This window comes from Cucurbita pepo, chromosome LG12 (assembly GCF_002806865.2).
Source record: "Cucurbita pepo subsp. pepo cultivar mu-cu-16 chromosome LG12, ASM280686v2, whole genome shotgun sequence".
Taxonomy (NCBI): domain Eukaryota; kingdom Viridiplantae; phylum Streptophyta; class Magnoliopsida; order Cucurbitales; family Cucurbitaceae; genus Cucurbita; species Cucurbita pepo.
In genome coordinates this window covers 8,772,553-8,799,563 of record NC_036649.1, presented here as the reverse complement: position 1 = coordinate 8,799,563, position 27,011 = coordinate 8,772,553, and the positions used below count along the sequence as shown (strand labels likewise).

Sequence of the window (27,011 nt, the reverse complement as noted above, 5' to 3'; positions counted from 1 at the left end):
TATATATATATATATATATATATATATATATATAAATCTTACAGTTGTGCTAGGTGTCCTAACGAAGGATATAGATTGGTACCGTCGCATTAATTAGAAGTATAATTAGATATTTATTATCGAATCGGACGTCAAGATAAGTATAAAGACCAAAATGACCCTCAAAATAAAACAGACATCAAAATTTCATAAATAAATAAAAATAATAATAATAAATAAAAAAGAGTGTAGTAACGGATAGATTGGAAACGAATAGAAAAACAATAAAAAGAAGAAGCCCTCACGTGCCTTTCTCCAAACTCCAACTCATCGAAATCAACGGAAATGGGCAATTTCGTAATTTCACTAATACACGTTCCACCTATATATTTCATTTTCCCCGAAATCTTGCAAAATAAACGCGCGAAATCCCACCCTATCTCCCGCGCCTGTTCTTTCTCCCAATCCCCTCCGCCCCCGCCGCCGCTATGGAGCGCTTCCACCACCACCAAGGCGGGGCCACCACCACAACCACCACTAGTAACGCTACCAACTCCGACCTCAAGTGCGGCAAGAAGCGGGGCAGCTACAACTGCGGCCGATGTGGCCTCCCCAAGAAGGGTCATGTATGTAACCTCACTCCCACAACCACTACCACCACCGCCATCACTTCCACTCCCACCACGGATTCTTGCAATTCCGCTCGCGGTTCCACCATCGACCACGCTTCTCATTCCCACCTCCGTCGCGCCCTCTCCTTCGACGAGGCCGACGATCTTCCCAGCGGCTTCCACTCCGACCTCGACGATGCTGACGAGGCGGAGCTTGGCTTCGATTATCCCGAAATTGATCCGGACGCCTCTGGATGCTTGCCTGCGAGTTGTCTTTGGGAGATTCTGAGGAGGCTGCCGCCGGCTGGGATTTTATCGGCGGCGACGGTTTGTAAGGGCTGGAGAGAGACGACAAGGAAGATTTGGAAAGCGGCGGAGGTGTTGAGATTGACAGTTCCGTCTAGGGCTCAGGTTGGATTTGTTGGTTCGCTGTTGCAGAAGTATTCTAGACTTGTGACACTCTCGCTTAGATTGGAAAGGTTAGGGCTTTTGATCGGACTGTTTAGATCTATTGGTTCTGGTTACCATGAGTTAATGCGATAATGTGTTTAATTGAAATGTGAGAAACGAACTGGATCTGGATGTTGTTGAACTAAAAGTGACAAAAATTAGGTAGATGAAATGATTTGGGCTTTGATCTGTGATGAACTTGAGGACCTGATCCTTTTAATCCATGGTTTTTCATGGTATTAGAACTTGTAGTTGATGACTTTAGATTCTGATCAAATTTATCCACTGTCATACATGGGGTTGACTTTGATATCTTTGGTCAGAAAATCTCCCCTAAATTTAGCTTGCAACTCGTACTTGCTAGCTAACTCTTTAAGTATTTATTTTACTTTGTGGCTCTAAAACTAAGGTATATATGAAATTCTAGCAATCAACCTTAATGAATACTTGTAGGCAGTGTAGTTTGAAGGTCTGATTGTGTTAACATATATATTTCTTGATGTAACAGCGACTTGGATTCGATGTTGTTGGCTTGCATTGCATTCTCATGTCCTAGCCTTGAAGTTTTGGAGATTACTAAGTCTCAATCATCATTAAATCGCATCACAGGGTAATTCAATATCTATGTGTCTTACTTTGTCCAGTAATTTATTTTATTTCTTCTTTTTGTTGATCCGTGTTTGTAAATGACTGTGTGAAAGTGGTAAGATGAGAAGAATAGTGATAGCTGAAATTCATAACAGAAACTGTGATCCAATGACTGATGTTTGGCCAATTCTTTTTATCTCTAATATACTTATTCTTTTTGTTGATCCATGATTATAATTGATTTGTGAAAGTGGTATGATGATGAGAATAGTGACAGCTGAAGTTCATAACAGAAAATGTGATCAATGACTGATGTTTGGCCATTTCTTTTTTTGATCTAATATACTTATTCTTTTTGTTGATCCATGATTATAATAATTGACCGTGTGAAAGTGATGTGATGAAAAGTTTAGTGACAGCTGAAGTTCATAGCAGAAAATGTGATCCAATAACTGATGTTTGGCCTTCTTTTTAATTTCTAATATACAGTGGTGAACTTGGTCGTTTTGTTGCCGATAAACGATGTCTTAAGATTCTTAAGATGGAAGGTTGTTCTAGTTTGGGGAGTTTTTCCCTCTGTTCACCGAGTCTTGGCACACTTTGGCTTTCAGATCTTCGCTCCCTCTCTAAGATGGTAATAACTCTTTTCCTTTTATCTCTTACAATGGCTACCTCTGTTGGAAAAGGAAGTTTGCTCATCCACTTACTATCTTGGCAGGCTTTCAATTGCCCCAATTTAAAGGAGATTTCCTTGGAGTTTTCTCGTCAAGAAAATGATAGCACTGACCTTGTTGCGATGGTTGATGGAATGGGAAGGGGTTGCCCAAGATTACAGAACATACACATCTCATCTTTCCGTCTTTCTCATGCTGTAGTACTAGCACTCACAGCTGCACAATTGAGGTTTGTGCTACTAGTGCTCATTTAGTATTGCAACGAGCTTGTGCAAAGTAAATTTTTATCTTGATTGTTCGGGGTGGATCTTTATTTTCATACATACTTACCGTGGATTGTTCTTTTGTTTTTGCATTGATCAGTGAATTGCGGATGCTTTCACTTGTTCTTGGAGTTGACATCACTGATGCTTCTGTTGCTTCTATTGCTTCAAGCTATCCAAACTTGGAATTGCTTGATCTTAGCGGGTATGCTTTTCTTTTACTAATCTCACGCACCATTGTAATCTTGAGAATAATGTAGGAAGTGTTGAAGTGATTGGTGCAAGGAGTCCATGTTAAGGGTCACATGTTTGAGTAAATAATGAAACTGTTCTTGACAGTGAATTGCTTTAGAATTTATCATCTCTTGCTTAAAAATGTTTCCTTAAATCGCTAAAGCGAGCTTATCGATATCATATTATTCTGAAGCCATAATTAGTATAAAGAGATCATCTGAATCGACCATTGATTTTGTTTTCAGGTCTAGCATCAGTGACAGTGGCATTGGAATGATCTGTAATGTATTCCCAGATTCATTGTCTAGGCTTCTCCTTGCCCTCTGTCCCAATATCACTTCAAGTAATCACTCATATTTATATCTGATTTTTGTGTAATTTCATCTTTGTATTAATTTGTTAGTATGCTGGGTCTTGATTTCCGGTTGCTGATGAAGTTGCCCGTGCTCTACAGGTGGCATACAATTTGCAACGGCTGAATTGCCACTTCTTGAACTCATGGATTGTGGGATGACAATTTGTGACCCTAATGCTCAGGATTCTACATCTGAAACTGGTGATCATGAGTTATCAAAACAACCAAACTCTAAGTTTCACCTCATTTACCAAAAGCTGATCATCAAACACAACCACCTGAAAAAGCTGAGTTTGTGGGGTTGTTCCGGTTTAGATGTGAGACTCTTTAGCCATTAGATATCAAATCTATACGCCATTAGTTTCTGCGTTCTTAGTCTGTTCTTCACATGCAGGCTCTATATCTTAACTGCCCACAACTAGAGGATCTCAATCTGAACTCTTGCAAAAATTTGCATCCAGGTGAGTTTTTTTATTTTTCTCTTACCTCTTAACTGATGATCTCCTTGAAACTGACTATAATCCATATATCAGATGGCAAGTTTTTCTCCTAATAATATTGGATATATATGTCTGCTCGCAGAGAGATTGTTACTTCAGTGCCCCAGTTTACGAACTGTGCACGCATCAGATTGCAAGGAGTTAGTAGTTGGAGCTATTCGAATTCAGGTACACAAATTGATTGCTTGACTTTAATCTCCTACTGAATTTGAGGATTGGTTACCTGGAAAGTGGCGACAGTCCATGTACATGGTAGATGGCTCAAAGAAGGATCAGCACTCTGATGTGATTATGCATCTCTTTTGTCCATTTCAGCTTGATAAGGCTGCTGCACCTGAGGAGAACCTACTATCATGCAAGCGCTTGGCAGATGGCTCAAAACGTATTCGAGTTCCACCTCTTATTAATTCACAGGTAAGTCAGAACTACTCGTTATCCATATAGCGGTCTGAACACAAACATGGTTGTTAAGAACATATTGCCCAAGAGCGAGCTTAAACTTGTGAGCTTAATGGTAACCAACAAGTTTAGGAGTATTTTAACACGGTATCGGAATAAACAAAGTCTAATACTCAATTTCATGTAGTATAATTTCTTTCTCAATTGTTCAATTCACATATTTGGCTTCATGAATCCAATTAATATCCTAATCTGACACAATGATGCATACACAAACTTCATGTAGTAGTAAATGACAGTGATCTTGTTCTTGTTGGCAGTCATCGGATAATTACACGAAACGAAGAAGGGTAGGAAGCCATCAGTGTAACATTCTTATGTCTTAAACAGTTCAGAAGTTCAGAATGTTTTTCTTCTTGGCACACTGATAGTAATTGTGCGTTGTGTATTAGAGCCAATGAAGGCAGAGTGCAGCTGCCATCCATTTGGGGTTATAGGCAAGAGCACCTCGCCTGTGTAAACATTTTTATTTGTAACACTTCCACACTTCCTAAAACTATATTTTTCAGTATGGAACTGAGTCCAGTACCCAGAGGCAAGCCATACATGGAAAGCTTATTAGGGTTTATAAGTTCTTTTTCTTTCCCCCCAATAAAGAACAATAGTTATTTATGATTATTATTATTTGAGCACTACTTGAGTGACTCCACTTGGTTGTAAGTTCATGTTCTGGAAGATGAGATTCGGAGTTCAGGGCAGGACTTGGAGGATTTATTATTCAAGGTGACCTACACTAGGTCGTGGTGGTGGCCCTTGGATGCTCGGTATAAAACTATTAGCCACATTGGTTCAGTCTCAATTAAGAGGCTAGTTCCTTTGACTCGAGACAGCTCTCTTTTGCCTAAGTATTATAGGGAAAATCTCGACCTAATCTGCGAGGCTAAATAGGTACGTCAAATCTCAGCTATGTTCAACTTTATGCTTCATTAAGCTTGATTCTTGGTTTTTTGATACCATCGTTTTCCTTCACTTGCTATTGATTGATGAAGGTGGGTTTGAAGAATTTCACTAAAGCAAAATTGAAAAATATCACACATGCAAAGACACCCAAAAGACTAGCACACGTAATGCATATTAATCGATCACGAACACACAGTCACAATCCACATGTGGCAGAGAGACAAAGAAACACATCAAATTAAAAGTTTGATTAATACCCAAAGTTTGAACTTTTTTCTTTCCTTTTCTTTTTAAATTCTTAAATGCGTTTTTTAACACAATTTTAAAGCTTAGCTATCCATTGCATTATTAGCACAAAAAAAGACATTTTCAATAAATAACATAAACAGCAAACTCAAAACATGAATGGGTCATCCACATAAATGCCTTCTTCAACCATCCACATGACCTTGTTCCCTATGCTCAACCATCCATATGGAACATTTCCATTTAATTATTGGCCCTCTCCTATATATATATATATATATATATATATTATAATAATAATAATAATAATATATTTAAGAAGAAATTTCAAGAATCAATCATTGAAAAATTATTATATAAATTAATAAACAAAACAATATTATTATTACTACAAGCAAACAGGGAGTTTATTATTTAAACCCAAATCCATAAATACTTAAACAAAGTATGTTAGACAAATATCAAACCAAGTCTTAAAACTTAAGCAAATAAGTATATATGACAAATATAAAACTACCACTTAAAACGCTTTCACATCTTACTTAATCATACAAGGAACACCAAAACAACCCATCTGCCTTCTTTTCTCGAATCTGAACGTTTTTCTAAATTATCGATATTTCGATAATTAGGGTAAACTAAGACTCGAGATCGAACCGAGTTAAGCTGCCTTTGGTTTTACTTGCTTAGCTTCTATTCTTGCATTTCTCCACGGCTCTAGGTGCTGAAATAAGGAGGGAGAGAAATTAAAGGCTAGGTTAGAAGGGTATTGAAGTAAGGAATGATGCTAATAAGACGTTCGTTGTATTGACCAATGTTAACATTTTCACTTAAATCTTTGTCGAGACAACAAACGGGTTGTGTCAAGAAATTTAGAGTAGGACAGACAATTGGTCAAATATGTGAGTATAGAGTCAGTAACTCTGTTAGAGAAATTCTAAGGCTGAGTAGAGAAAGATAATGACTTTGAACGAATTAAAAGATATGGATATTTAAAAATAAATACGAACTAAAAATGATAATTTAACCTAATATTCTTAGATTCAACACTTCTTTTTATATTCTAATATTATTGTATAAGATCTTAGACCAATAATTAATATTATTTTAGCTCACAAATTAAGGGAAATAATTAAAAATAAATTTTAAAAACTACATTCTATTTTTAAAAAAATAAAAAATTAGTGGCAGGTTAATAATTTTCAATTCTTAAAATTACCTTATTTTTTAAATTAACTGAAAAAAAAATTTATTTTTGTATCAAATTCATCAGTCACAACTTATATTTGAAAAATTAAGAAATAAAAATGGTATATTATGGGGGTGGAAGAAAAACCCTCTTAAAAATATTGTTTTAGGGTTAGGAAGATTGATGATAAAACGTACCGAGTCCAATGGCCTCCTTTCCTTTCATGATGCGTAGACGTTTGCAAGATTCAACGAACATTCTATATTTGTCAAAATAAATGGAATTAATGAATTGGTACGTTAACATCGAAATTTATGGCTCCAAAAAATACTGAAACTTACTCCCATGGAACATCTCCAACCAGCATCCAATCACCGTCTTTGTCTTCATAAGTTGGAACATAATCAGAGCCACTCAGAAGATCCATCAACTTGCTCTCGTTCATGAAATCCTTCATTTCTTGAGATCCACAGTTACCTCGAATAATATAAACGAAACCCAGATTCAAAAAGTCACCAAAGAAGTCAATAAGTAAAGAAGAAGAGTAATTGACGAGAAATTATTCATGATCGAACGTATATGAGATTGAAGTCGAACTAATATCTAGAACAAATTCTTGAATCTACATCCAACGGTTATTATTTGTTAGACGATTACGGTAGCTTACTAATGGTGGTGAAGGAGCCAAACATGGCAGCGAGAGCATCAGAGAGTTGCTTGTAGCTCTTGTACATCTTCAAGTCCACTTTACGCAGATATGGCGCGCCATCCATGCTTACTTTCACGAACGCCAACATGTTGTTCTTTCGGAACGATCGAACCGGTGGCCATCCCACAACTTGTGCCCTTCGCGCATTCACGAAAACAGAAGAAATCATTGGAGGAGATTCACAAAAAAAAACCCGAATTGCATTAAATAAATTTGAGTTTACTTAGCGGGAGGCTTGGCTGGATCTGCCGTGAGAACGGCTTTGTCATCGTTTCTCGGGTTGCGATCAGCAGCAACACCGTCATCGTCCCCGGTGGCTTCTTTGGACGAAAGATTAAGCTTGAGATCAACCTTGGAAATGGTCTCACTGCTGACAGTTTCAGCAAAGCCTCGTTTCCGAGCCGTTATCTCTCCCGATTCGCCACCGCCACCACTGTTGTTGTTGTTGTTGTTGTTTCCGGGCAGACCGAGCCGGAGCTCGGTCTCTTCAAACTCCATCTTCTTGTTCTCCGCCATAAACTCTCTCTCTCTCTCTCTTTTGGGTTCTATGTGTATTATGATCTATGAGTGAAAGGCTACACCTTTTTGCTTGTTTGGTTGGTTGGTTTTGTATTATGAAAATAACCCGCGGGTGAGAAGGAGGGCTGTGTACGTGCTAAACATACATGGCGGTGAGGTGGGTTATTTTTCTTTCTTTAATGGATGGGGTTGTGAGACTGTGAGACTGTGACCTGTGGAGGGTGAAGTGAGGCGGTGTCTTCCAAGCTTCTGGGATAAATAACGAGCGGGTGAATTTAGCATTCCACCGTCTTCTCTGCCTTTCTCTTGCCTTTGACTGTTATTATTTAATTTAATTTAATTTATAGGCGTAAAAAAAATTGTTATTTTTAAAAATTATTATTGGTTTTTAAATTTTTTTTTTGTTAATTATATGTGATATTAATATTTTGTATAATTTAATTTTTATAATCTTATTTTAATGTAATTTTATTAATTAAATAATAATGTGACAAATTTGTTTAATAAAATTGAATTATTAGGGTTTGATATGTTGTATGGCCCATACCAATTTATTTTGTCTAATAATTTTTATTTTTTATTTTTTATGTTGCATCAAATTAATTAATAACATTATTTAATTAGCTAAATAAAAATAAATCGCCTTTTAAAAATAATTAGATCGAAAATGCTATTAATACAATAATTATTTTTTTATTTCTTTTTTCCCTCTGCATTTTAGTGTATGATTGGCTAATAATTATTGGCCATGAAATGGATGATGTTTGTATTGCACGCGCCAACAAATAGCTATTTAGTAATTGGCCGACCGAATCACAAATTTTGAAAAATCGTTCATTCAAATTGGGTATTCAAAAAGATGTCACGATAACATTCTACACTAGTGATTACGTACAGGGCCATCGAGTATTTTGTGTGTTGAGTGGGTGCATACTCTAATGGCATAGTCGAGTCGGGTCGTGTTAAATTTGATTGAATAGTATTTGCTATCAACACCCACTAAAGAAAACATGGAATATGGAGATGTTGGGGTGTGCCCTTTATGTGTAGCAAAGTGCTTTATAATGCCTTCAAAAAGATGAGAAAAAAGAATAAAAACCAAGGCTTTTACAAATGGTAGCAACAACACTCGAACCGATTTGTTGAAAAAAACAACAAAAGAAAAGAAAGTTTTCGAGACGACGTTCTCAAAAGTGTAAGACCTGAGGCATGCGAAGGTTTTCTCGTGCCAAACTGAAATTAACCCTCGAGTGCAAAAGTAGAAGAAAGTTAGCTCGACTCCAAGATTCACTCGTTATGAGACTAAACTATGTTCTGAGGCGTGCGAAGGTTTTCTCGAGTCAAACTGAAATTGACCCTCGAGTGCAAAAGCAAAAGAAAGTTAACTCGACTCTAAGATTCACTCGTTATGAGACTAAACTATGTTCTGAGGCATGCGAAGGTTTTCTCGAGCCAAACTAAAATTGACCCTCGAGTGCAAAAGTAGAAGAAAGTTAGCTCGACTCCAAGATTCACTCGTTATGAGACTAAACTATGTTCTGAGGCGTGCGAAGGTTTTCTCGAGTCAAACTGAAATTGACCCTCGAGTGCAAAAGCAAAAGAAAGTTAACTCGACTCTAAGATTCACTCGTTATGAGACTAAACTATGTTCTGAGGCGTGCGAAGGTTTTCTCGAGCCAAACTAAAATTGACCCTCGAATGCAAAAGTAGAAGAAAGCTAGCTCGACTCTAAGATTCACTCGTTATGAGACTAAAAAAAACGACCCATCAAACTCAAACGGGACGTTTATTTTTTCATAAGCTAATGACGAAACCCTAATCGTAGGGACTAAATTGTAAATAGTGAATAAATAGGGTTATGATTATGAAATAGATTCATTTGGAAGGTGGGGGCAAATGGGAAGGGAGCCCACATGGAAGGACATGTCATGTGCATAGATTCATTTGGAAGGTGGGACCCACTTAATGGGCCATGTGAAATTGTAGGGTTTGTGTCACCAAAGTCTCGAACCCTATCCCATGTGCACCGGTGCAGGGTATCCCACTGGCCCCTCCCCCTTCTTCTCCATCAATTCTAATTTTAATTTACTTTTTTTTTTTTTTCATCTATATTTGGCTCGGTTTAAGTTTACGTCAGCTCGCCGTACACGAGAATTTGGCTCGATGTTAAAAAGTAAGAACCTACGAGCTTTAACCTACGTACGGTTGTCTTCTCTATAAACGTTTACATTTTGAATCTTGAGTCTATATATGAACTCAGGTACGAGATTAAGCTGGTTTCGTATATATATTTTTGACCTAAACCCGACATGGTTTCTATTTTAATTTCTCGTAATATAGCATATAATAAAAACATTATATTATATATATATACATTGATGTAAGATTAAGTTAAGAACATTATGAACCTTGTTTGGCAGACAAATGAGTATCAATAATAATTATAATATTATGATGATATAAAGCCTAAGTTCGTCTTTTAATAATGTGTATTTAATGGTCAATGATATCTTTATGAGCCAATCTTCATGTTCCCTTTTAATTCATCACTCTTCTTTTAAGACTACTATTTTAATAATTATAGGTTTACTTGATGAACCTAACATTCCACTTGTCACAATCACACTTTTGATGGCAGTGGATTTGCGATTGTGTGACACTCACTTTCCAACGACAAGTGAGCTAAGCTAATTCGTTCTTGCGTCGCCTACGGCCAAGCGACGTATGCTCGAGCCTCTGGCCTCGGTTTTAAGAGAAGGTTTTAGAAAACGAGGGCAGAGAGAGATTTTTTAAAGAGACGTTATATAAGTAAGCAAGAGAGAAATAACAACGGCTCAGAGTACATAACATTGGGTAGGGTGGAGTTGACAACTAATTTAATTAGGTTATATGAACCTAACGTTCCTGTGTGACGTAAATTGATTCTAAGAGTGAATATTATATATACAAATCAATACGAGTTCTCGAAATTAAAGTGGAGGGTAATGAATTCCTATAACCAAATAATTTAATTAGGGTTTCGTTCTAAGATCGCGTTAACGGTAATGTTGTGTCAAGAGGATTTGGTCTTTAGGTTAGTCGGATTTGTTATATTAGCTAATTGGAAGCTTATTGAGTTATGCTCAAATTGACATGTTAATAAGGGGGCTTTGATGTAGAGAGAAAAGATAAATGATACCGACAATGAAGATATTAAAATTTAAGAATTTGAAAGCGATATTTTTGGCAAGTTTTTTAATTTGTAAGGACAAGCTCGAGATTATATTTATTAATTTGAGTATAAATAAATATATTAAAAATATATTTTCGATTAAAATGTGAATTTTTTTTTTTTTAGTGAATTAAAAAATTAAAAATTGGTTTAAATCATTAAATTAAAAACAAAATGATTTATAATATCTTAATATCCAAATAAAAGATGAAAGAGATGTTAATTGGGCCAATGTCCACAAGTCCAAAGACTGTAACACGCACGTGTGGGAGGAGACCCCACAAGTCAAAGTCCATCATGTTTCATGTCACACGTGTGTTCCAACAATTGATTGAATCCTTCACTTCCTTGCATTAATTAATTAATTAATTCTGATTTCGAAAATTATTTTTTTTTTTACCAATTTAATTTAGATGGTTCCAGTCATTTATTTAAATTGTTATTTTTAAAATAATTTTTTCAAACATTTAATTAAGATTTGCGTGTTTAAAAATTGTTGGAGTATAAAAATGATAAATTTATATATATATATATATATATATATATATATATTTTAAAATTAACAATAAATTCTGTTCAGGAAAGGTCAGTAAGAACATTTCCTTTCAACTAAACAATAATTGAGGGAAAGATTCAATGCACAGAACACATAAAAAGAAGCTTTCAATGAGATTGACCATTTGAATCTTCGTTCTACCAAAGCAGCAAAAAAGAGAAAAGGTGAGGATCCAATGCATTAATGAAAGAGTAGTTTTCTTGTCTCGATATTATCTATTCATGTTCATCGCTTACTGCAGTAACAAAAATTGTTTAAGGTATATATCTTCGACTTTTTTTCAATCGAGCATAGTTTTAACTCAAACGTTGGTTGTAGCTACTTATTGGGTACGCGTTTAATCGAGAAGTATCAACGATGATGCTCGAGAGTCGGAATAAACCCTAAAATTTTATGTTCCACGAAAGCTTTGTAGGGTAATGGGAGAGATGTGGAGAGCAATGGATTTGTTAAGCAATTATGAAGGAGAGAGTTATTGGAGTGTGACATTTCTTGCATATCTCCAACTTATCTTCAAATTCGAGCTATCTTTGTTAGGTGCAAATCCTTTGCTCGTGGACTTGTTTTCTTTCACATCCAATGTCACTAACCTAATCTCTTTCGACGTGTCCCACGTCTTTGTGTATGATGTGCTATGTTTTGTAGGGCTACTCGGTTTTAATATTTACTCTATGAATAGTTCGACATTTGAGAGAGTTTGTATTCGAGAACGAGATGAGAATATCAATGCAGAGAAGTACGAGAAACTGGTTAATCTCATGAAGAAAGTGTATACGTATTTTCACCCTAATTCAACCATGATTGTAATGGACCTGTAACGCCAATGTTCTCATAAATAATAGATCATGATGTAAGTGGATACGATGACGTTTGGTTTCAACCCAGAATTCAAAAAAAAAATAAAAAACCAAACTATACCCTAAGTCATACATATATACGAGTTCAATGACTAAATCGTTTATCTTATGCATTTTATTTAAACTATTTTCACTTTATTTTATTTTTAAAAAATTAATTAAATAAATATTTGCACTCATAAGAAAATCCGTATTTTTTTGCTCCAAATATTGTTGGTATAATTTAATATGTATCCAAATATTGCTCGTATAATAATATTGTCGATAATGTATATGGGGATGGATGACCCTCTATACAGTTTGGATCTGAATTATTCTTTTACAAACAATAAAGATCTAAAAAAACTATTTTTTTTTTTTTATTATTTTTTATGTATCCTTTCTTTCTCGTGTTAGCCATCAGTTGCTGTCATGAAAAGCTTGCTTCAATGGCGGTTCTCTGATAACCCTCTTGCTTCTGTTCCTTTCATGATCCTCAGCCTTTTGCAAGACGAGATGAACATTCTGTACATTTTGAAAATTTAAATTTCAGATCAGAAATGCTCTTTTTGTTTAGAACAAAATTAAATGATACGATCTCATAAATGAACTTACTCCCATGGAACATCGCCCACAAGCATCCAGTCGCCATCTTTGTCTTCGTAAGTTGCGGCGTAATCTGATCCATTGAAACCTTCTTTCTCCGAGTAACCACCTAAGAGATCGAACGAGATTATTTGTCAAGCTACTGAATTCAAAAGCGGAAGTTTTTAAGTTTTTTTTTGTTTGTTAGACATTTTTCTTACCGAGATTGAACTTGAACATGTTTTCCAAGGCCTTCACGAGCTCGGTGTAGCTTTTGTAAATGGTTAGATCAAGCTTCCTCAAGTATGGAGCTCCGTCCATGCTCACTTTCACGTACACTCCACCGCAACTTTCTACCTCGTTTTTCTTTCCGGCCAAACAATTCCTCCGGTTCGATCGAACCGGTGGCCATCCAACAACTTGTGCCCTATAATAAATCCTTAACATTATTAGTTGAGAACTAATTTTGTCTTTCTTATACCTTAAGTCGTTACTAGATCTAAAACTCGAATTTGAGTTCGAGTTTTTTTGTGCTTACTTGGAGGGAGGAGATTGGGAGCTTTGATCGAGGCAATTCCCGGCATCCGAAATGCTGCTGTTACTTTCCTTATCAATCTCTGAAAAGGGTCTCTTGTTCGGCTTTAACCCGCTGCAGCGATCGGGTTCGTTGGAGCCAGGGAGGCCGAGACGGAGCTCGGTGGCTTGGAGATCTCGGTCGTTAGAAACTGCCATTTTCACCATTGGCTTTGGAAGTTAAATTGTTGGAGGGATTATGAGAGAAATGAAAACTGTGAAGAATTGATGATGATGTGGAATATATATAATAGGAAGAAGCAAATTATGGTCTACATGAACTCTACCATTAATAATTTGACACGTGTCTTCTCTTTGCATTTATGATATTTTATTTTCTATGAAAATTAATTGTGTGGCTATGTATTTTCCAAATATATTTTTTAAATTATCCTTTATTAAGATTTTTTTTTATAAATTATGAAAATATATAATATATATTAGGAAAAAATATTGAACATTAATTAAGTAAATAACAAAGAAATACAAATATGATGACACGTGGGCGCTAGGCTAATTATGTGGCGGTGGCACGTGGTGTAGAGCATCCCGTGTGTGTCAAGCGACAGATATGAATGTTTCCCTAAAGAAGGACACGCTGGAGGATGTGGTCCGACGTGGAGGAGACAAGCCTTAGACAATTACAGCCAATCGTATTAAAAGACCTTTGACCAAAAACAAACGGCCAAGATTAGGTTTTGAAGAGCCCAATCTTGGACCGTCGGATCGAGTTTAAGGCATTTGAAAACAGGTTCATGTGATGAGCGGGTCCCACTTGATTGATAGGGCAAAATGGAACAGCGTGGGGCCTTCTCTTGTGGGACCCGCTTCTTTATTTTAAAAAACATTTATGAGATCGATTTGATTTGATTGGCATTTTGGTAGGAATGCATGTGAGCTGTCAAAAACTTAGGGCTAACCGTCATTTAATGTTTGATGAGATCACACGAAGAGGGGAACGAAACATTCTTTATAAAAAATGTGAAAACTTATTTCTAGTAGACGCGTTTTAAAATCGCGAGGCTGAGACGATACGTAACGGGTCAAAATTGACAATATCTGCTATCGGTGAACTTGAGTTGCCACACCATCCTTTTGCCCCCTTTGAATAATCAGTTGTCTTGATGTGCCCGAGGATCTTGATATGCGGCTTAATGAGAAAGAGAGGTGGAAGAACCTAAGAATGGTACCTCACAAATTCTTAGACTTTGTGGCTATTACCTCGTTGTTGTCATTGTGATCGTGGTAGATTTTTGCTATTCAAAGCTCTTGGCTTCGTGTAAAACTAAGGAGGATTTTTGGCAAGTGCGCTCGTGTAGGAGAGTCCTCCACTGATATTGACTACAAGCCAAATTGGATGTGACTTGTTATGTATATATAATCGTTGAATTAAGTCGATTGGATTAAATTTGTACAAAATTTGTTTCTTATTATTATTGATGTGACGTCCCACGTTGGTTGGGGAGGAGAACAAATCACCATTTACAAGGGTGTGAAAACCTTCCCCTAGCAGACGCGTTTTAAAGCCTTGAGCGGAAGCCTGAAAGGGAAAGCCCAAAGAGGACAATATCTGCTAGAGATGGATATGGGTCGTTACAAATGGTATTAGAGCTAGACACCGGACGATGTGTCAGCCTTCTCGCTGTTCCCCGAAGGGAGGTAGACACGAGGCGGTGTACCAGTAAGGACGCTAGGCCCCAAAGGGGGGTGGATGTGGGGGTAGTCCCACATCGATTGGAGGAAGGAAAGAGTGCCAACGAGGACGCTGGGCCCCGAAGGGAAGTGGATTGTGATGTCCCACATTGGTTGGGGAGGAGAACAAATCACCATTTATAAGGGTGTGGAAACATTCCCCTAGCAGACGCGTTTTAAAGCTTTGAGGGAAAGCCCAAACATGACTACTGCTAGCGGTGGATCTGGGTCGTTACAATGCGGGTGTGGAAACTGAGGGAAAGCCCAAACATGACAACTACTGCTAGTGGTGGATCTGGGTCGTTACAATGCGGGTGTGGAAACCTTTCCCTAGCATAGGGCACCGAAGGGAGTGGATTGTGATGTCCCACCTTGGTTGGGGAGGAGAAAACCTTCCCCTAGCAGAGGGCCCTGAAGGGGGGGGGGGGTGGATTGTGATGTCCCACGGAAATCTTCCCCTAGCAGACGCGTTTTAAAGCCTTGAGGGAAAGCTCAAAGAGGACAATCACTGCGGGTGTGGAAACGTTCCCCTAGCAGACGCGTTTTAAAGCCTTGAGGGAAAGCTCAAAGAGGACAATCACTGCGGGTGTGGAAACGTTCCCCTAGCAGACGCGTTTTAAAGCCTTGAGGGAAAGCTCAAAGAGGACAATCACTGCGGGTGTGGAAACGTTCCCCTAGCAGACGCGTTTTAAAGTCTTGAGGGAAAGCTCAAAGAGAACAACCGCTGCGGGTGTGGAAACCTTCCCCTAGCAGACGTGTTTTAAAGCCTTGAGGGAAAGCTCAAAGAGGACAAAAGCTGCGGGTGTGGAAACCTTCCCCTAGCAGACGTGTTTTAAAGCGTTGAGGGAAAGCCCCAAGGAGAACAACCGCTGCTAGCTGTGGACCTGGGTCGTTACAATTGAATTTTAAGTTTTATATATATATTTAAGTTTTAAGGTTTAATATTGTTAAATGAAAAATTTATAGAAATTTTATGATAAAAATTGATTCAAAAAATTATTTTTATTTTATTTTCATTTTTTAAAAAAGTTATTATTATTATTATTATTTAAAAATCTAAAACCCTTTAACGAAACCCTCGGCCAAGAGTTTGGCGCGGACGCAAAGGAACACAGTCGAAGATAAGAGGGAAATCGAGAGCGATGATAATGGCGGTAGAGAAAACCCTAATTCTTTCTTCGTCGTTTTTATCAAAGAACTGCATCTTCTCCTTCTCAAGAAACAAGTTACGAATCGCTTCCTTCTCCCCTCTTCTCTCGCATCTGAACGCTGCTAAACACAGCCGTTTCGCTACTCGTTTCCCAAAATGCTTGGCTATGGAAAACTACAGCACTTACTCTGTGTCCTACCCCAAACCTTCCGAGATTCCATGGAAGAAGGAGCTCAGTAACTCGGTCAGTCTCATCGGGACAGTTGGTGCGCCCGTGGAGCTCAAGCACCTACCATCGGGCAAAGATGTCGCGTGGACGCGACTTGCTGTGTGGAAGTCATCTACTGAAACATCTTGGTACTGATCTAATGTTCTTTCCCAAATGGGTTTTTATGGTTACATTTTATAGAATATTGAATGATAATGTGATTTTTTGTTTCGGGTGNGGGGGGGGGTGCTTATGTTGATTAAATTATTTTCGAATATGAAGAATAAGCTCTTGTGTAGTTTGGAGTTGAGATGTTAAGAATATGGAAGTTTTAGGACCATGCATGGTTATAGACTATATTTCTGATTACGGGGGAGTGGCATCCCAAAATTGTTGTCTTAATTTCAGTAGGATTTGGAAGCCATACGAATCTTTAAATGAACTTTTGTTTCATATAAATTTTCGGGTTTTACCAAGTTTGGAAGGAAGTTATTCAAATGCCTCTGTTTGGGCGTTGACAGAGAGGATGTGTGGAATTTGGCACAATCTAAAATTCTTAACAATGGAAGTTTATTGTTGGTGTTATTATGTATTTTGTACTTTTTGGCTCGTTTATCGGATTTTTCTTGTTTGTATAGCTTTTGCTCTGTAGTTTCCATCTTACAAAAGCTTGTTTTTCAAATTAAAAAAGTGTTATTTCACTAAATCTATCCTACCATGAAGTCCACTAATCAATTGGCATTTGAAGCAAATTATCTGCTAAAGCATTCTAGAATGATTTCATTCCAACTGTTGTTAGGATTTGCCCTGTTACCCATCTCAGCCGCCAAGTTGTTAGCTCTTTCACCATGTTTAACTTATTAATCATCCATAATTATTGTAATTTCATTGTTTATGTTCGTAATTTTTAAAAGTTGTTAAGGTATGTGGGGTATGAAGTAACGACTATTGGTTGGCCTATGGTCATTGGGACAGGTAAAGAAGAATTGTTGTTCTTGAAGGGACCAAAGTACTGAATCTCCCAACTATTTTAATTTCCTTCTAAATTCAAAATGCCAGCCTCCGCTGAAATTGTTCTTAGAGTGACTCATGTCCATTGGAATTAGCAAGGGGTTGAAGTTTAGGAAACAGTAAATAGGTAGGAAGTATGGATGATGAGACCAAGGATCTTCTAAAAATCTAAATCAAAGAATCCTGACTGCCTTTAAATTTCAGGAGGTGATCCACTTTTATATCAAGAAATGAAACCCTAAGCATATTTTGAACAATGGGGACATCATTCTTATAGCTTCCTTACATATCGTCTATGAATAACTTTGCACCAAGTACCATTTGTTCATTGGCGAAGCTTATCAGTGAGGACACCTCCCACCAAGAAAGCTGAGTGCCTGAGCGCATGCCTAGGTGGAACTTTTAAAATTATGACCTTGCACTTTGGGCTCAGATGGCCATTATGCTTCAATGCACTTTAGGAAGATGCACAAGTCTTTTTGGTGAACAAACTTACTACTTCGAGTTTGTATCATCGTGTTAGTTATGTAGGACAAATGTTATTACATTATTAGAAAATTATAGTCATTAGCTAGGGATTTTATTAGAGAAGTAGTCATAAATAAAGTGTGGCTTGAGATAGGTGTATAATTGGGTATTATCTGAGGAGAGAACTAAGCCTCTCTAATGCTTGGCAACCCATTGTAGTTCTAATCCATTCATTAGCCTTATCAATATCATATTTTCATTCATTTCCATTTCCTATTTTGTTTCCTATCAAATTGGTGTTAGAGCACCAACCACTAGGGAATATGCCCAACTATTTTCTAGTTATCTCCTAGGGGAACCCTTACTAATGGTTAGTGCTGCTGATTTTTGAGGGAACAGATTCTGATATTTGGGCTTTGATAAATTTATCCAGTCAACCAGACTGAGTTAGACAAGAGATCAAAGTTTTTGCATGTTTGATGTGGTATTAAGTCTGTACCATGGATTGATAGGACTTGTGCAAACTTGGACATATATCAATTTTTCATTCTAGAATGATTTCTTCCCGTTCAAATTGAATAGTTAGATACTAGCCATCAAGGGGTGGCCCCGTTGGTTAAGGCATGTGGTCTCTAAGTGTCGCCTACCTCATGTATTCCAATCTTCAAGTGAGCTTAATAATATGGAAAACTCTTGATGTTTCCATCTTGGGGCTGGCTCAATTGCTTTTGAATAGAGAGTTTGATAGCCACTAGTTTCCTATTGAACCTTTAAAATATTGAAATATTAAAAGTTGACACCCACAAGGAGGCATAACGACCTATAGAAAGATACTCTAATCCAACAAAATTATACTAAGATCATAATTACAAAAGACCTAGTAATTGACACCCACAAGGAGGCATTAAACTTCATCACCACCCAAACATTGTAACATGGTCTCTTCATCTCTCCAAATATCCTATTATTCTTTCAAGCTAAATGCCCCACAAGATAGCAAAACCCAGCAAATTCTCAAGTCAGACCACTCAAAAGGCAAATCGAACTGATTCACTCCTTTTGACATACCAGAAAGAAGCCTGGTAGTACCCTGGTGTGTTAGCTAGTGGGCTAAATCTTTCAAACACTTAGTTATCCTTTGTCACTCTGCTCTGTTGATTAGCATTTCCGATAGCATTTTTTGTTAGCCTCCCTTTCAACTTTTGGTTCCTATCAAACTTTTGTTTTCTTTGATGATGAGAAACAAGTTAAATTAAGATAGAGAGGGAAAAGCATGGGAAAAAAAGGCATAACATTGTTGAAAGACTCCCCAATTCTTGCCAGCCAAATCTTCCACAAAGTGCTACTTTCATTCCTTTGCACGGCAGAACTTTAAACTTCAGATTTATAGAGAGATACAACATGACATTTCAATCTTGAACCGTTCAAATGTAAAGACAATTAGGACTATGACCCAGATCAATATTTCGCTCTTTCAGGATAAATTTAGCATTCTGGGATGAATTGGCACATGTTGCTTCTCAACACGTTCAGAAAGGCAACCAGATATATGTATCTGGCCAGATGGTCGCAAATGTAATTGAAGCTGATGATGGAAAACAGCAAACTTACTATAAGGTTTTCCCGTCCTTGTTCTCATTGTTCCATGGTTTTCTGTTGATTCATGAAGTAGATTCTGATGCTTTCATTTCTTTTGCAGGTAGTAGTTCAGCAACTGAATTTTATAGAAAGAAGCAACTCAACAGCCCCCCATTGTGACCAAGACTCTAATACCGCAATGGAAGGCACGGGATACGGATATTCTTTAATTTAAGATTATTGGTATGACACTTTGCTTCAGAATCTTATTATTTGATCCTATCAAATTTCTCCGCAGGGAAAAAGCTCGACAGTGGTGCTGTTGATAATGTGGGGGGGTCCACACAAGAACTATGGCAAGCATTCTTTGCCAATCCCGTTAACTGGTGGGACAATAGGAAAAACAAGGTACTTGATAAATTATTCTCTTGCAATTTTCAACATTCAAATGTCTTGTTTTTGGATTTAAATGTACTTAACATGGACCAAGTCTGGTATTTTGCTTGTGCTTTTATGTATTTTATTACTTCTAATTGTATTTTGCCATATTGATGCATAAGAAAACCTTGAGAACTTACAATGAACTGCATGACATAATAACACATAGTTTTATGTATGTTATTATTTCTATTGCAGAGGGCAGGCCACTTGGATGCTTGCATTTTCTTAGACGAATAAATTATATAGGTTTTTTTTTGTTAAAAAAAAAAGAAACAACAATATGAAAAAGGAAAATGTTCCAGGGATACGAACTCCAAAGGGGAGTGGGAATAAAGAAAGAAAAAAAAAACAAAATCAAGAATTTATAGAAAAAGGAAAAATAAAAAACTGAGCCGAACACAAGCAAATAGTGGTTACCCTGCGAACAATATATTTATCTAATAAAACACTCCGCCTTCTTTGAACCAAAAACTTTTAGAGTTTGCAAATCAAGGCTGAAGTGAAGAAGGCTTCACAAACCACCCCTAAAGCAGCCGCAGCTAAAAACAAGGTTAAAACAAACACAGTCGACAGGAACACTGCCAAAAGAATCTTCAATCAGAGCTTTCTGAAAAATTGTTGGATGGATCAAGTATTCAAATACCAGAAAACTAGGTGCAACCTCACAACTGTGCGAGACAAATAGCTTGAAAATCTATGCAAACAACGTGAGGGCAGCATTTTCAACAGCAAAGGAACCGAGTGTAATTGAGGCTGTAAAGATTTAAAACAGAGCAGACTAAAAACAACTTATCATATGCCGAAAAGGCAAAAGCAACAACAAAGGAAGGAGCCAGCACAAGGCATAGAAAAAGCAAGCTTCCACAAGACCAAAGATCCCAAAATAAAAAGAAAAAAAATGCACAGCCACGAAGACGATGAAATCTCTAGGAGTCTATATGCTTGAAAACTTGAACTTCTTAATGTCTGTGATTTTATCTCGTAAACCTCAAGATCACAGACCCTTGGGAGGGAGGAAAAATTATCTCAATGTGTTCTCATGAATGGAGGAGTGGGACTTTGTATCAGAGAAATAATTTAAGAGGGAGGTTTATTTCTTCTAGAGAAATTTTACATAGAACCCTATCAATATCTTGTTCAGATGAAATTTTATCATTCCCACTGTCAATTGGAAAATTGAAATCCAGTTCCTCACTAGTAAGACTCACTATGGATTGGTTGTCTTATTCGAGCACATCCTTCAAACATTGACTTTTTGGTTGGTCCATTTGTTGAAAATATGTCATCCTTTGACAGACCTTTGTCAACTAAGAGGCTGAAATTCCAAAAGAGGGGAACTGGGAGAAGAGTTGAGTCTTGAGCCAACAGTCATCAGCAGACTATTTTTTAGTTATCATATCAAAATATTATTATTTATTGTATATATGAAATGGTGGGCCTCAATACTTGAAAAGGAAAGAAAAAGGATTTCTAGCCTCCCTTTGCAGGCCATTTTAGACATCCTAATCGTCATCTTTTGTTAGTATTTTTAGGTTCCTTTCACTATATGATTCACTTGAATCCTTGATGAGAGATGAGATTCACTCTTTAATGTTAATACACCTGCATTTTGATTCTGCTTGCAGAAGAACCCAAAATATCCAGATTTTAAGCACAAGGACACTGGGGAAGCCTTGTGGGTTGAGGGCTGGAATAATCCACCTTGGGTGAAGTCCCAGCTTGCACTATTGGACATGAGAATGGGTTCTCTTGATAATCAGGAAGCCAAAATGGCTAACTTTGTAAACAATTTTTGATTTCCCATCTTACTGAACTGACTCTGGATTCCTTTAAATTGTTTCCAACAGGGTATTAACCAAATATATATGGAAAGATTCTCTTGTGGTTCCTGGCTTGTATGGTTTGTAAATTGATGTGCTACATGTTAGATTGATAGTAATTCAAATTTTTCTTGAGGGTCGGTACCTTTCATGATGGTATGTTGAAATATTTGTTTGTGTGACATTAGTTGAATAAATTGTAAATGATACTCATCTTTAATCTTTCATGTATTACGTTGCGTTTTAAAAGAAAAATGATTAAAAAGGAGAAGCTTAGAAAAGGTCAGGAGCAAAAGAGAAAATTCTGTTAGTACCAAAACCATGAGAACCAAGCAATTTATGTGCCAACTTTAGATACCAAAGGATTAACCCTGTTTGCTTCAGCCAATAATTTGGTTCTTCACACTGCTTAAGACTGCTTTTATTATTCCTTATGTATAACCAAGAAATGCTCAAAGAAAAAGAAGAAGAAAAAGAAGCTTTATGGGTCAAACACATTCTCTCTCTCTCTCTCTCTCTTCAATGATTTATTTGCCCAATAATGATCCATGAGAATACAAAAGTCTTTGATAACTTTGGCAGACACAGCAAAGCACCATCTGCTGAATTTTGAACATAATGCTTCCTTTTGTTTCAAAGCTTAATTATAAATTTAGTAGAATTGTTGTAATCTTTGTGATGGGCTCAAGTTCGCTAATGTATTGTTCTCCTTGAACTTTCTTTTAGGAGTTCCCTATAAGATTTTAAAACGTGTCTACTAGGGAGAAGTTTTTACACCCTTGTATAGAATGACAACTAGTTACACGAATGTTTTGTTTTCACACCCTTGTAAAGATGTTTCCTTTTGATTTCATACTGATGTGTGTGGATCTCACAGTAATTAATAGTTACAAATGGTATCATAGTTATAAATGGTATTAAAGCCAGACATCGGGCAATATGCCAATAAGGATGTTGAGCCCCAAAAGAGGATATATTGTGAGATCTCAAATCGATTGGAGAGGGGAATAAGTGTCAGTGAGGGACCCCGAAGGGGAGTAGATTGTGAGATCTCACATCGGTTGGAAAAGGAAACAAAGTATTTTTTAAACTTTTCACTAACAAACGCATTTTAAAACTTTAAGGAAAAGCTCGAAAGAAAAAGTCCAAAAGGACAATATCTACCAATGGTGAACTTGGACCGTTATATGAATATTAGACTAATTTATATGATGTTTCGTACCAAACGAATCGACATTTATCCCAACTATCCAATAGACAGTATCGGACCGTTATCAAAACTTTTGAAGCATAGGTAGATACTAAATTAAAAAAAATTAAAAGCTCTAAAATCTATAATTAAACCTTATTTTTTCCTCTTTTTGAAACTAAGTACTACTCTCCATTTCAAACTTCTGCATTTCCTTGTAAAGGTACATCATCCAATTAAAATACACAAAAAAAAGGAAGAATTCTTATTCATATTTTTACAGGGTCCCACAACCCACTACATAACAAAGGTGCTTTGGTCATATCCCACCACTCCCTCCACCCATTGATGCAAAAACAAGAAAAGAAGAGCATATCAAGTAAAGCTTTGACAAATTCTTCTTGCTTTAGTTCAGCTTGTCAAGACCTGAAAGGCCTGCTTGCATCTTTTAGGGCATTGACATTGATCCATGTTTTGACAAAAGCTACAAAAGTAATCTTAAAAAGCAATATAACTATGGCATCTGACTTTGATTGCAATACCAATACCCACCACAAGTGAAGGGGAACAACCATGAGTGTTGCGACGACAAGAAGCAGCCATGGACCCAACACCGATCCGTAAATTTTCTCTTTTCTTCCCTTTTTTTTTTACCTGTTTTCCTTTAAGGATTGTGGCGATTCTATGGAGGAGGATTACTCTCTGGCTTCACAACGCTCGAGCTATCGGGCGGTTGCGTGTGATAAATTGCCGAAGCCAATGAGATGGGCATGATGCAGAGTGCCTTCGATTGAAGGAATTGCATCGCAGAACCCACGTTTTCTTCCATAAGCTTCGCAACTTGTCTCTCAGTACCGTCGTTCGACCACTTCTCCCACGCAGGTTGGTTCCTACCACCCTCACTTCCTTCTTCCTAGGATGCAATAAGGATAGTAACCAAGAACAAATCATCAAGATACAACCCCATTTCATAACGATTTTGTTTTCGGATATCAAGCAGCCACAGAACCCCAAAAGTAAAAACACTATCAAACAGACTTTAAAGTCAAAGATTTCGTTTTTCATCTCATTACCTCAACTGATGATAGTGGAATATCCGTTACAAGTGGTGCCACCGCACCAGCTCCACCCAATCTACTCATGCTTAAAACCTGCAAAGTTGATAAATGCAACATTGGATAAATACCTAAAAAAGTAGGATATGAGAAGTGACTGTTACATCCGAAAAATGAGGGAGAAAAACAGGCAAAACTTGAACTATGAACACAAGCAGTCACTTTAAATAACAGCCACAGCCATACTTCTTAAGTTTATTAGCTGCCTCAATCCATCTAAAGAGTGAAATACGCTTGCATAAGGAGTTGGAAATTAACTGGCTCTACAGACTACAGTACTCGAACGATCAAGTTCGTTTAACAAGAAATATAAGTTCAATTTGATTATGACTATATGATCTCTAAAATGATTTCTTTTGTTGCTTCAGTAGAAACATTTAAGACATTGGTCAATTCGACCCAGAGAATAAAGGGATTGAATGTACAAACAATCTTCATATATGTTAAACAGCAAGTTCTAACTTATCAGGTAAAATGTCAGAAGGAATATTACTTCACCTTTACTTGGAGACGTAGAAACTTTACGTAGTCCACTATTTCATCGAGCATTGCAGCTCTATCCATCTACTTGAAACGAAAAATAAATCAGTATCAATCTAAGATTATGTATCCAAGAATGGAAGAACAGATGCAATTAATTCAGGAAACATTAATGAAATTAAGAATCAGGTCAATAGGCTACTTGAGCATCGCCGAAAGTAAGTGGAAGAGTAGACATTAACANCCCCCCCCCCCCCCCCCACCCACTCATTTTCCAATTTTAGAGGTAAAACGCATTCATGCTTAGATATGATTTGACGGGAGCCCTCACATGGGCGAGGGGAATACGAGTTGTAAGGGTAATTCGAGCTATTGACGATTAAGATCTTAACTATGTAGGGAACAATCACCATATGCTAAGACCATTTAAATTCCTTATCGTCTGATGTTTCACCAGGTTTTCTAAGTTGTGGGGCCAAGAGCTTGAAAAAAACAACAAGACAATCATCTCAATAATTTCAATGACTTAAAATCATAGATAATCACCTTATTGACACTCGGAACAAGCTCCTGCAAAGCCCGGATTCTCTCTGCAATTCTTTCTCTTCGTAACTGTAATAAATAAATAGCGACGAAAACTACTTCAAGAAACCTACAAGTGCTGCAATAATATTTTGATACAATAATCATCTAGCAACAGCGAACCGTTTCTGGTTTCCAAAACTGGCATCTATCTTACCCGCTCTGCAATGCTATGTGGATCAGTCGCCTGTCCTCGTCTTGCTCGTACCCTAGGGCGCATCGTTGGTGGATGCGGTGCTGCACCCATAGTAGCATGCATTTGTTGGCCTTGATAAACCTGCAAAAAGCTTAAAGTGAGTCACTCAATGCATTCAAACACTCCAAAGATGTCTGAAATAAATACTCTGCATCCACTCTGACTCAAGAGCAAAAGAATGGCAATACATCAAACAGAACTGTCTGTAATTTCCAGTTTCTCTTAAGCAAGACACCAAAAACCAGAAACATCACAGCCATAAGTGATCATAGCAGTTCATGTTATTTCAAGAAGAACACAATCATATGAACACATAAGAGAAAGCATAACTCCATCAGTAATTCAACCATAACTCTACCAGCACATAGATTTAACTATATGAAGCAACAATAAAGAGAATCGTGAACTTACATTTTTCACAGATGAAGCTCGAACATCAACAACCTCACCACAATACCTCTTGCCACTTCCAGAAGCTTCCTCAGCCTTAAGAAACCCACTCTTCCCTTGGTCCAAGCTCAACCCCAAAGGAAAAGGGGTTCCGCCATGGAACCCTGCACCACCGACACTTCCACTTCCAATCGTAGAGATGTGGCCACCGCCATCGCCGGAGCTAAGTTGAAGCATCATCGGAGCCTGACCGTGAGCCGCCGCAGCAGCAGCTCCTGCCAATCCGCCGTCGGTTCCAGCTAACCCTTGCTCCGCCGAACCGAAAGGGGAAATCCCAAGAATCTGCTCTAGGAAATCATCGGAGGGAGTCTCGGAATGATTGTTCGCCATGGAATTGAAGTCGAGCGAGGCGAAACCAATGGATTAAGAACAGAACGGCGGTTTCAAATAGCATCTACATGCAAGAGGAAGAAGGAAAATAGAAGTCGATGATTTTGAGCTTCGTGATTTTGTAGTGAGAGGAAGCTCAATTTTGAGCTCGATCTTCTTGAACCTTCTACCTCTCTGCCTCTGTGTCCGTAAGTTCTTGGTTTCAGTTCAGTTCTACAGAGACGAAAAAGAAGGAAGCTTTATCCTGCTTAAAAATGTCGCTACTTTGTCTAAAAGGGACTACTTTTTCCTATATTTACATTTCTACCCCATTTTCACTTTCTTCCTAAACGCCGTCGTTTTCTCTTCCACTCCAAAACCCGTTCTTACCACAAACAACAAAAACCCGACTAGACTCCCAGACATGTTAGAACTCCTTGTTAGAAGAACACGACTCTCGACAATAGTATGATATTGTCCACTTTGAGCGTAAGCTCTCGTGGCTTTGCTTTGGACTTGATAATATTCCTCACTTATATAAATCCATGATTATTCCCTGAATTAGCCGATGTTGGACTTTAATCATCAAACACTCCTAAATCTATTTATTTGCTCGCTGATTTTTCTCCTTCAAAACGAAAGTGATTCAAGTCAAGATTCATTCGACTAAACTATCCTCCCTATCCATTATTCCTCGCTTGAGATTACCTAGTCGAGTCAACTCGGTTTCGCTCTTTCGCTAGCTAAATTGTTTGGCTATTTCCTTTCACCGAAAACCTATATCCCCTCCAGTTCTTGCTCGTTATTCTCACACTGTAAACAAAAACTCAACTTAGTATTCATTCAACTGTTCCAGGAAGCCAAGTCGGGGCTTACACCTCCACA

General features: G+C 37.5%; 5 protein-coding genes across 5 annotated transcripts; 2 read left to right on the top strand and 3 right to left on the bottom strand.

Annotated features, from left to right (window-relative positions):
* The first annotated feature begins 408 nt into the window (after nucleotides 1-408).
* LOC111807226 (F-box/LRR-repeat protein 17-like) lies at nucleotides 409-4,731 on the top strand. Its single transcript, XM_023692855.1, has 11 exons — nucleotides 409-1,069; nucleotides 1,549-1,650; nucleotides 2,118-2,262; nucleotides 2,347-2,531; nucleotides 2,666-2,770; nucleotides 3,045-3,142; nucleotides 3,254-3,471; nucleotides 3,549-3,615; nucleotides 3,737-3,822; nucleotides 3,970-4,068; nucleotides 4,374-4,731. The coding sequence occupies exons 1-11, from the start codon at nucleotides 468-470 to the stop codon at nucleotides 4,437-4,439; spliced, it is 1,773 nt and encodes a 590-aa protein (XP_023548623.1). The 5' UTR covers nucleotides 409-467; the 3' UTR covers nucleotides 4,440-4,731.
* Nucleotides 4,732-5,641: 910 nt separating this feature from the next.
* Nucleotides 5,642-7,758, bottom strand: LOC111806618 (auxin-induced protein AUX28-like). Its single transcript, XM_023691990.1, has 5 exons — nucleotides 7,381-7,758; nucleotides 7,116-7,294; nucleotides 6,790-6,925; nucleotides 6,646-6,707; nucleotides 5,642-5,983 (listed from the first exon to the last, which is right to left on the bottom strand). The coding sequence occupies exons 1-5, from the start codon at nucleotides 7,671-7,673 to the stop codon at nucleotides 5,946-5,948; spliced, it is 708 nt and encodes a 235-aa protein (XP_023547758.1). The 5' UTR covers nucleotides 7,674-7,758; the 3' UTR covers nucleotides 5,642-5,945.
* Nucleotides 7,759-12,493: 4,735 nt separating this feature from the next.
* On the bottom strand, nucleotides 12,494-13,656 carry LOC111806627 (auxin-induced protein 22D-like). The gene is made up of 4 exons (XM_023692001.1): nucleotides 13,403-13,656; nucleotides 13,086-13,291; nucleotides 12,895-12,994; nucleotides 12,494-12,804 (listed from the first exon to the last, which is right to left on the bottom strand). Exons 1-4 carry the CDS (start codon nucleotides 13,603-13,605, stop codon nucleotides 12,726-12,728), a joined length of 588 nt encoding a protein of 195 aa, XP_023547769.1. The 5' UTR covers nucleotides 13,606-13,656; the 3' UTR covers nucleotides 12,494-12,725.
* Nucleotides 13,657-16,205: 2,549 nt separating this feature from the next.
* LOC111807491 (protein OSB2, chloroplastic-like) lies at nucleotides 16,206-21,956 on the top strand. The gene is made up of 5 exons (XM_023693233.1): nucleotides 16,206-16,636; nucleotides 19,445-19,583; nucleotides 19,666-19,750; nucleotides 19,843-19,952; nucleotides 21,611-21,956. The coding sequence occupies exons 1-5, from the start codon at nucleotides 16,272-16,274 to the stop codon at nucleotides 21,779-21,781; spliced, it is 870 nt and encodes a 289-aa protein (XP_023549001.1). The 5' UTR covers nucleotides 16,206-16,271; the 3' UTR covers nucleotides 21,782-21,956.
* A 1,248-nt stretch (nucleotides 21,957-23,204) lies between these two features.
* On the bottom strand, nucleotides 23,205-26,371 carry LOC111807495 (transcription factor UNE12). The gene is made up of 6 exons (XM_023693239.1): nucleotides 25,779-26,371; nucleotides 25,329-25,448; nucleotides 25,136-25,201; nucleotides 24,608-24,673; nucleotides 24,068-24,145; nucleotides 23,205-23,907 (listed from the first exon to the last, which is right to left on the bottom strand). The coding sequence occupies exons 1-6, from the start codon at nucleotides 26,145-26,147 to the stop codon at nucleotides 23,677-23,679; spliced, it is 930 nt and encodes a 309-aa protein (XP_023549007.1). The 5' UTR covers nucleotides 26,148-26,371; the 3' UTR covers nucleotides 23,205-23,676.
* Nucleotides 26,372-27,011: the final 640 nt, after the last annotated feature.

Excerpts from the sequence above, each read along its gene's own strand:
- LOC111807495 (XM_023693239.1), bottom strand. The coding sequence starts at position 26,147 with ATGGCGAACAATCATTCCGAGACTCCCTCCGATGATTTCCTAGAGCAG. Across the intron at positions 25,449-25,778 it reads GAGCTTCATCTGTGAAAAAT|GTTTATCAAGGCCAACAAAT; the intron begins GTAAGTTCACGA and ends AGCTTTTTGCAG. Across the intron at positions 23,908-24,067 it reads TTCCACTATCATCAGTTGAG|GAAGAAGGAAGTGAGGGTGG; the intron begins GTAATGAGATGA and ends ATTGCATCCTAG.
- LOC111806627 (XM_023692001.1), bottom strand. The coding sequence starts at position 13,605 with ATGGTGAAAATGGCAGTTTCTAACGACCGAGATCTCCAAGCCACCGAG. Across the intron at positions 12,995-13,085 it reads CATGTTCAAGTTCAATCTCG|GTGGTTACTCGGAGAAAGAA; the intron begins GTAAGAAAAATG and ends TCGATCTCTTAG. Across the intron at positions 12,805-12,894 it reads GTGGGCGATGTTCCATGGGA|AATGTTCATCTCGTCTTGCA; the intron begins GTAAGTTCATTT and ends CAAAATGTACAG.
- LOC111807226 (XM_023692855.1), top strand. The coding sequence starts at position 468 with ATGGAGCGCTTCCACCACCACCAAGGCGGGGCCACCACCACAACCACC. Across the intron at positions 1,651-2,117 it reads TCATTAAATCGCATCACAGG|TGGTGAACTTGGTCGTTTTG; the intron begins GTAATTCAATAT and ends TCTAATATACAG. Across the intron at positions 3,472-3,548 it reads GGGGTTGTTCCGGTTTAGAT|GCTCTATATCTTAACTGCCC; the intron begins GTGAGACTCTTT and ends CTTCACATGCAG.
- LOC111806618 (XM_023691990.1), bottom strand. The coding sequence starts at position 7,673 with ATGGCGGAGAACAAGAAGATGGAGTTTGAAGAGACCGAGCTCCGGCTC. Across the intron at positions 6,926-7,115 it reads TGGCTCCTTCACCACCATTA|GTAACTGTGGATCTCAAGAA; the intron begins GTAAGCTACCGT and ends ATATTATTCGAG. Across the intron at positions 5,984-6,645 it reads AAAGGAGGCCATTGGACTCG|CACCTAGAGCCGTGGAGAAA; the intron begins GTACGTTTTATC and ends TCCTTATTTCAG.
- LOC111807491 (XM_023693233.1), top strand. The coding sequence starts at position 16,272 with ATGATAATGGCGGTAGAGAAAACCCTAATTCTTTCTTCGTCGTTTTTA. Across the intron at positions 19,584-19,665 it reads AACAGCAAACTTACTATAAG|GTAGTAGTTCAGCAACTGAA; the intron begins GTTTTCCCGTCC and ends TTTCTTTTGCAG. Across the intron at positions 19,953-21,610 it reads GGGACAATAGGAAAAACAAG|AAGAACCCAAAATATCCAGA; the intron begins GTACTTGATAAA and ends TTCTGCTTGCAG.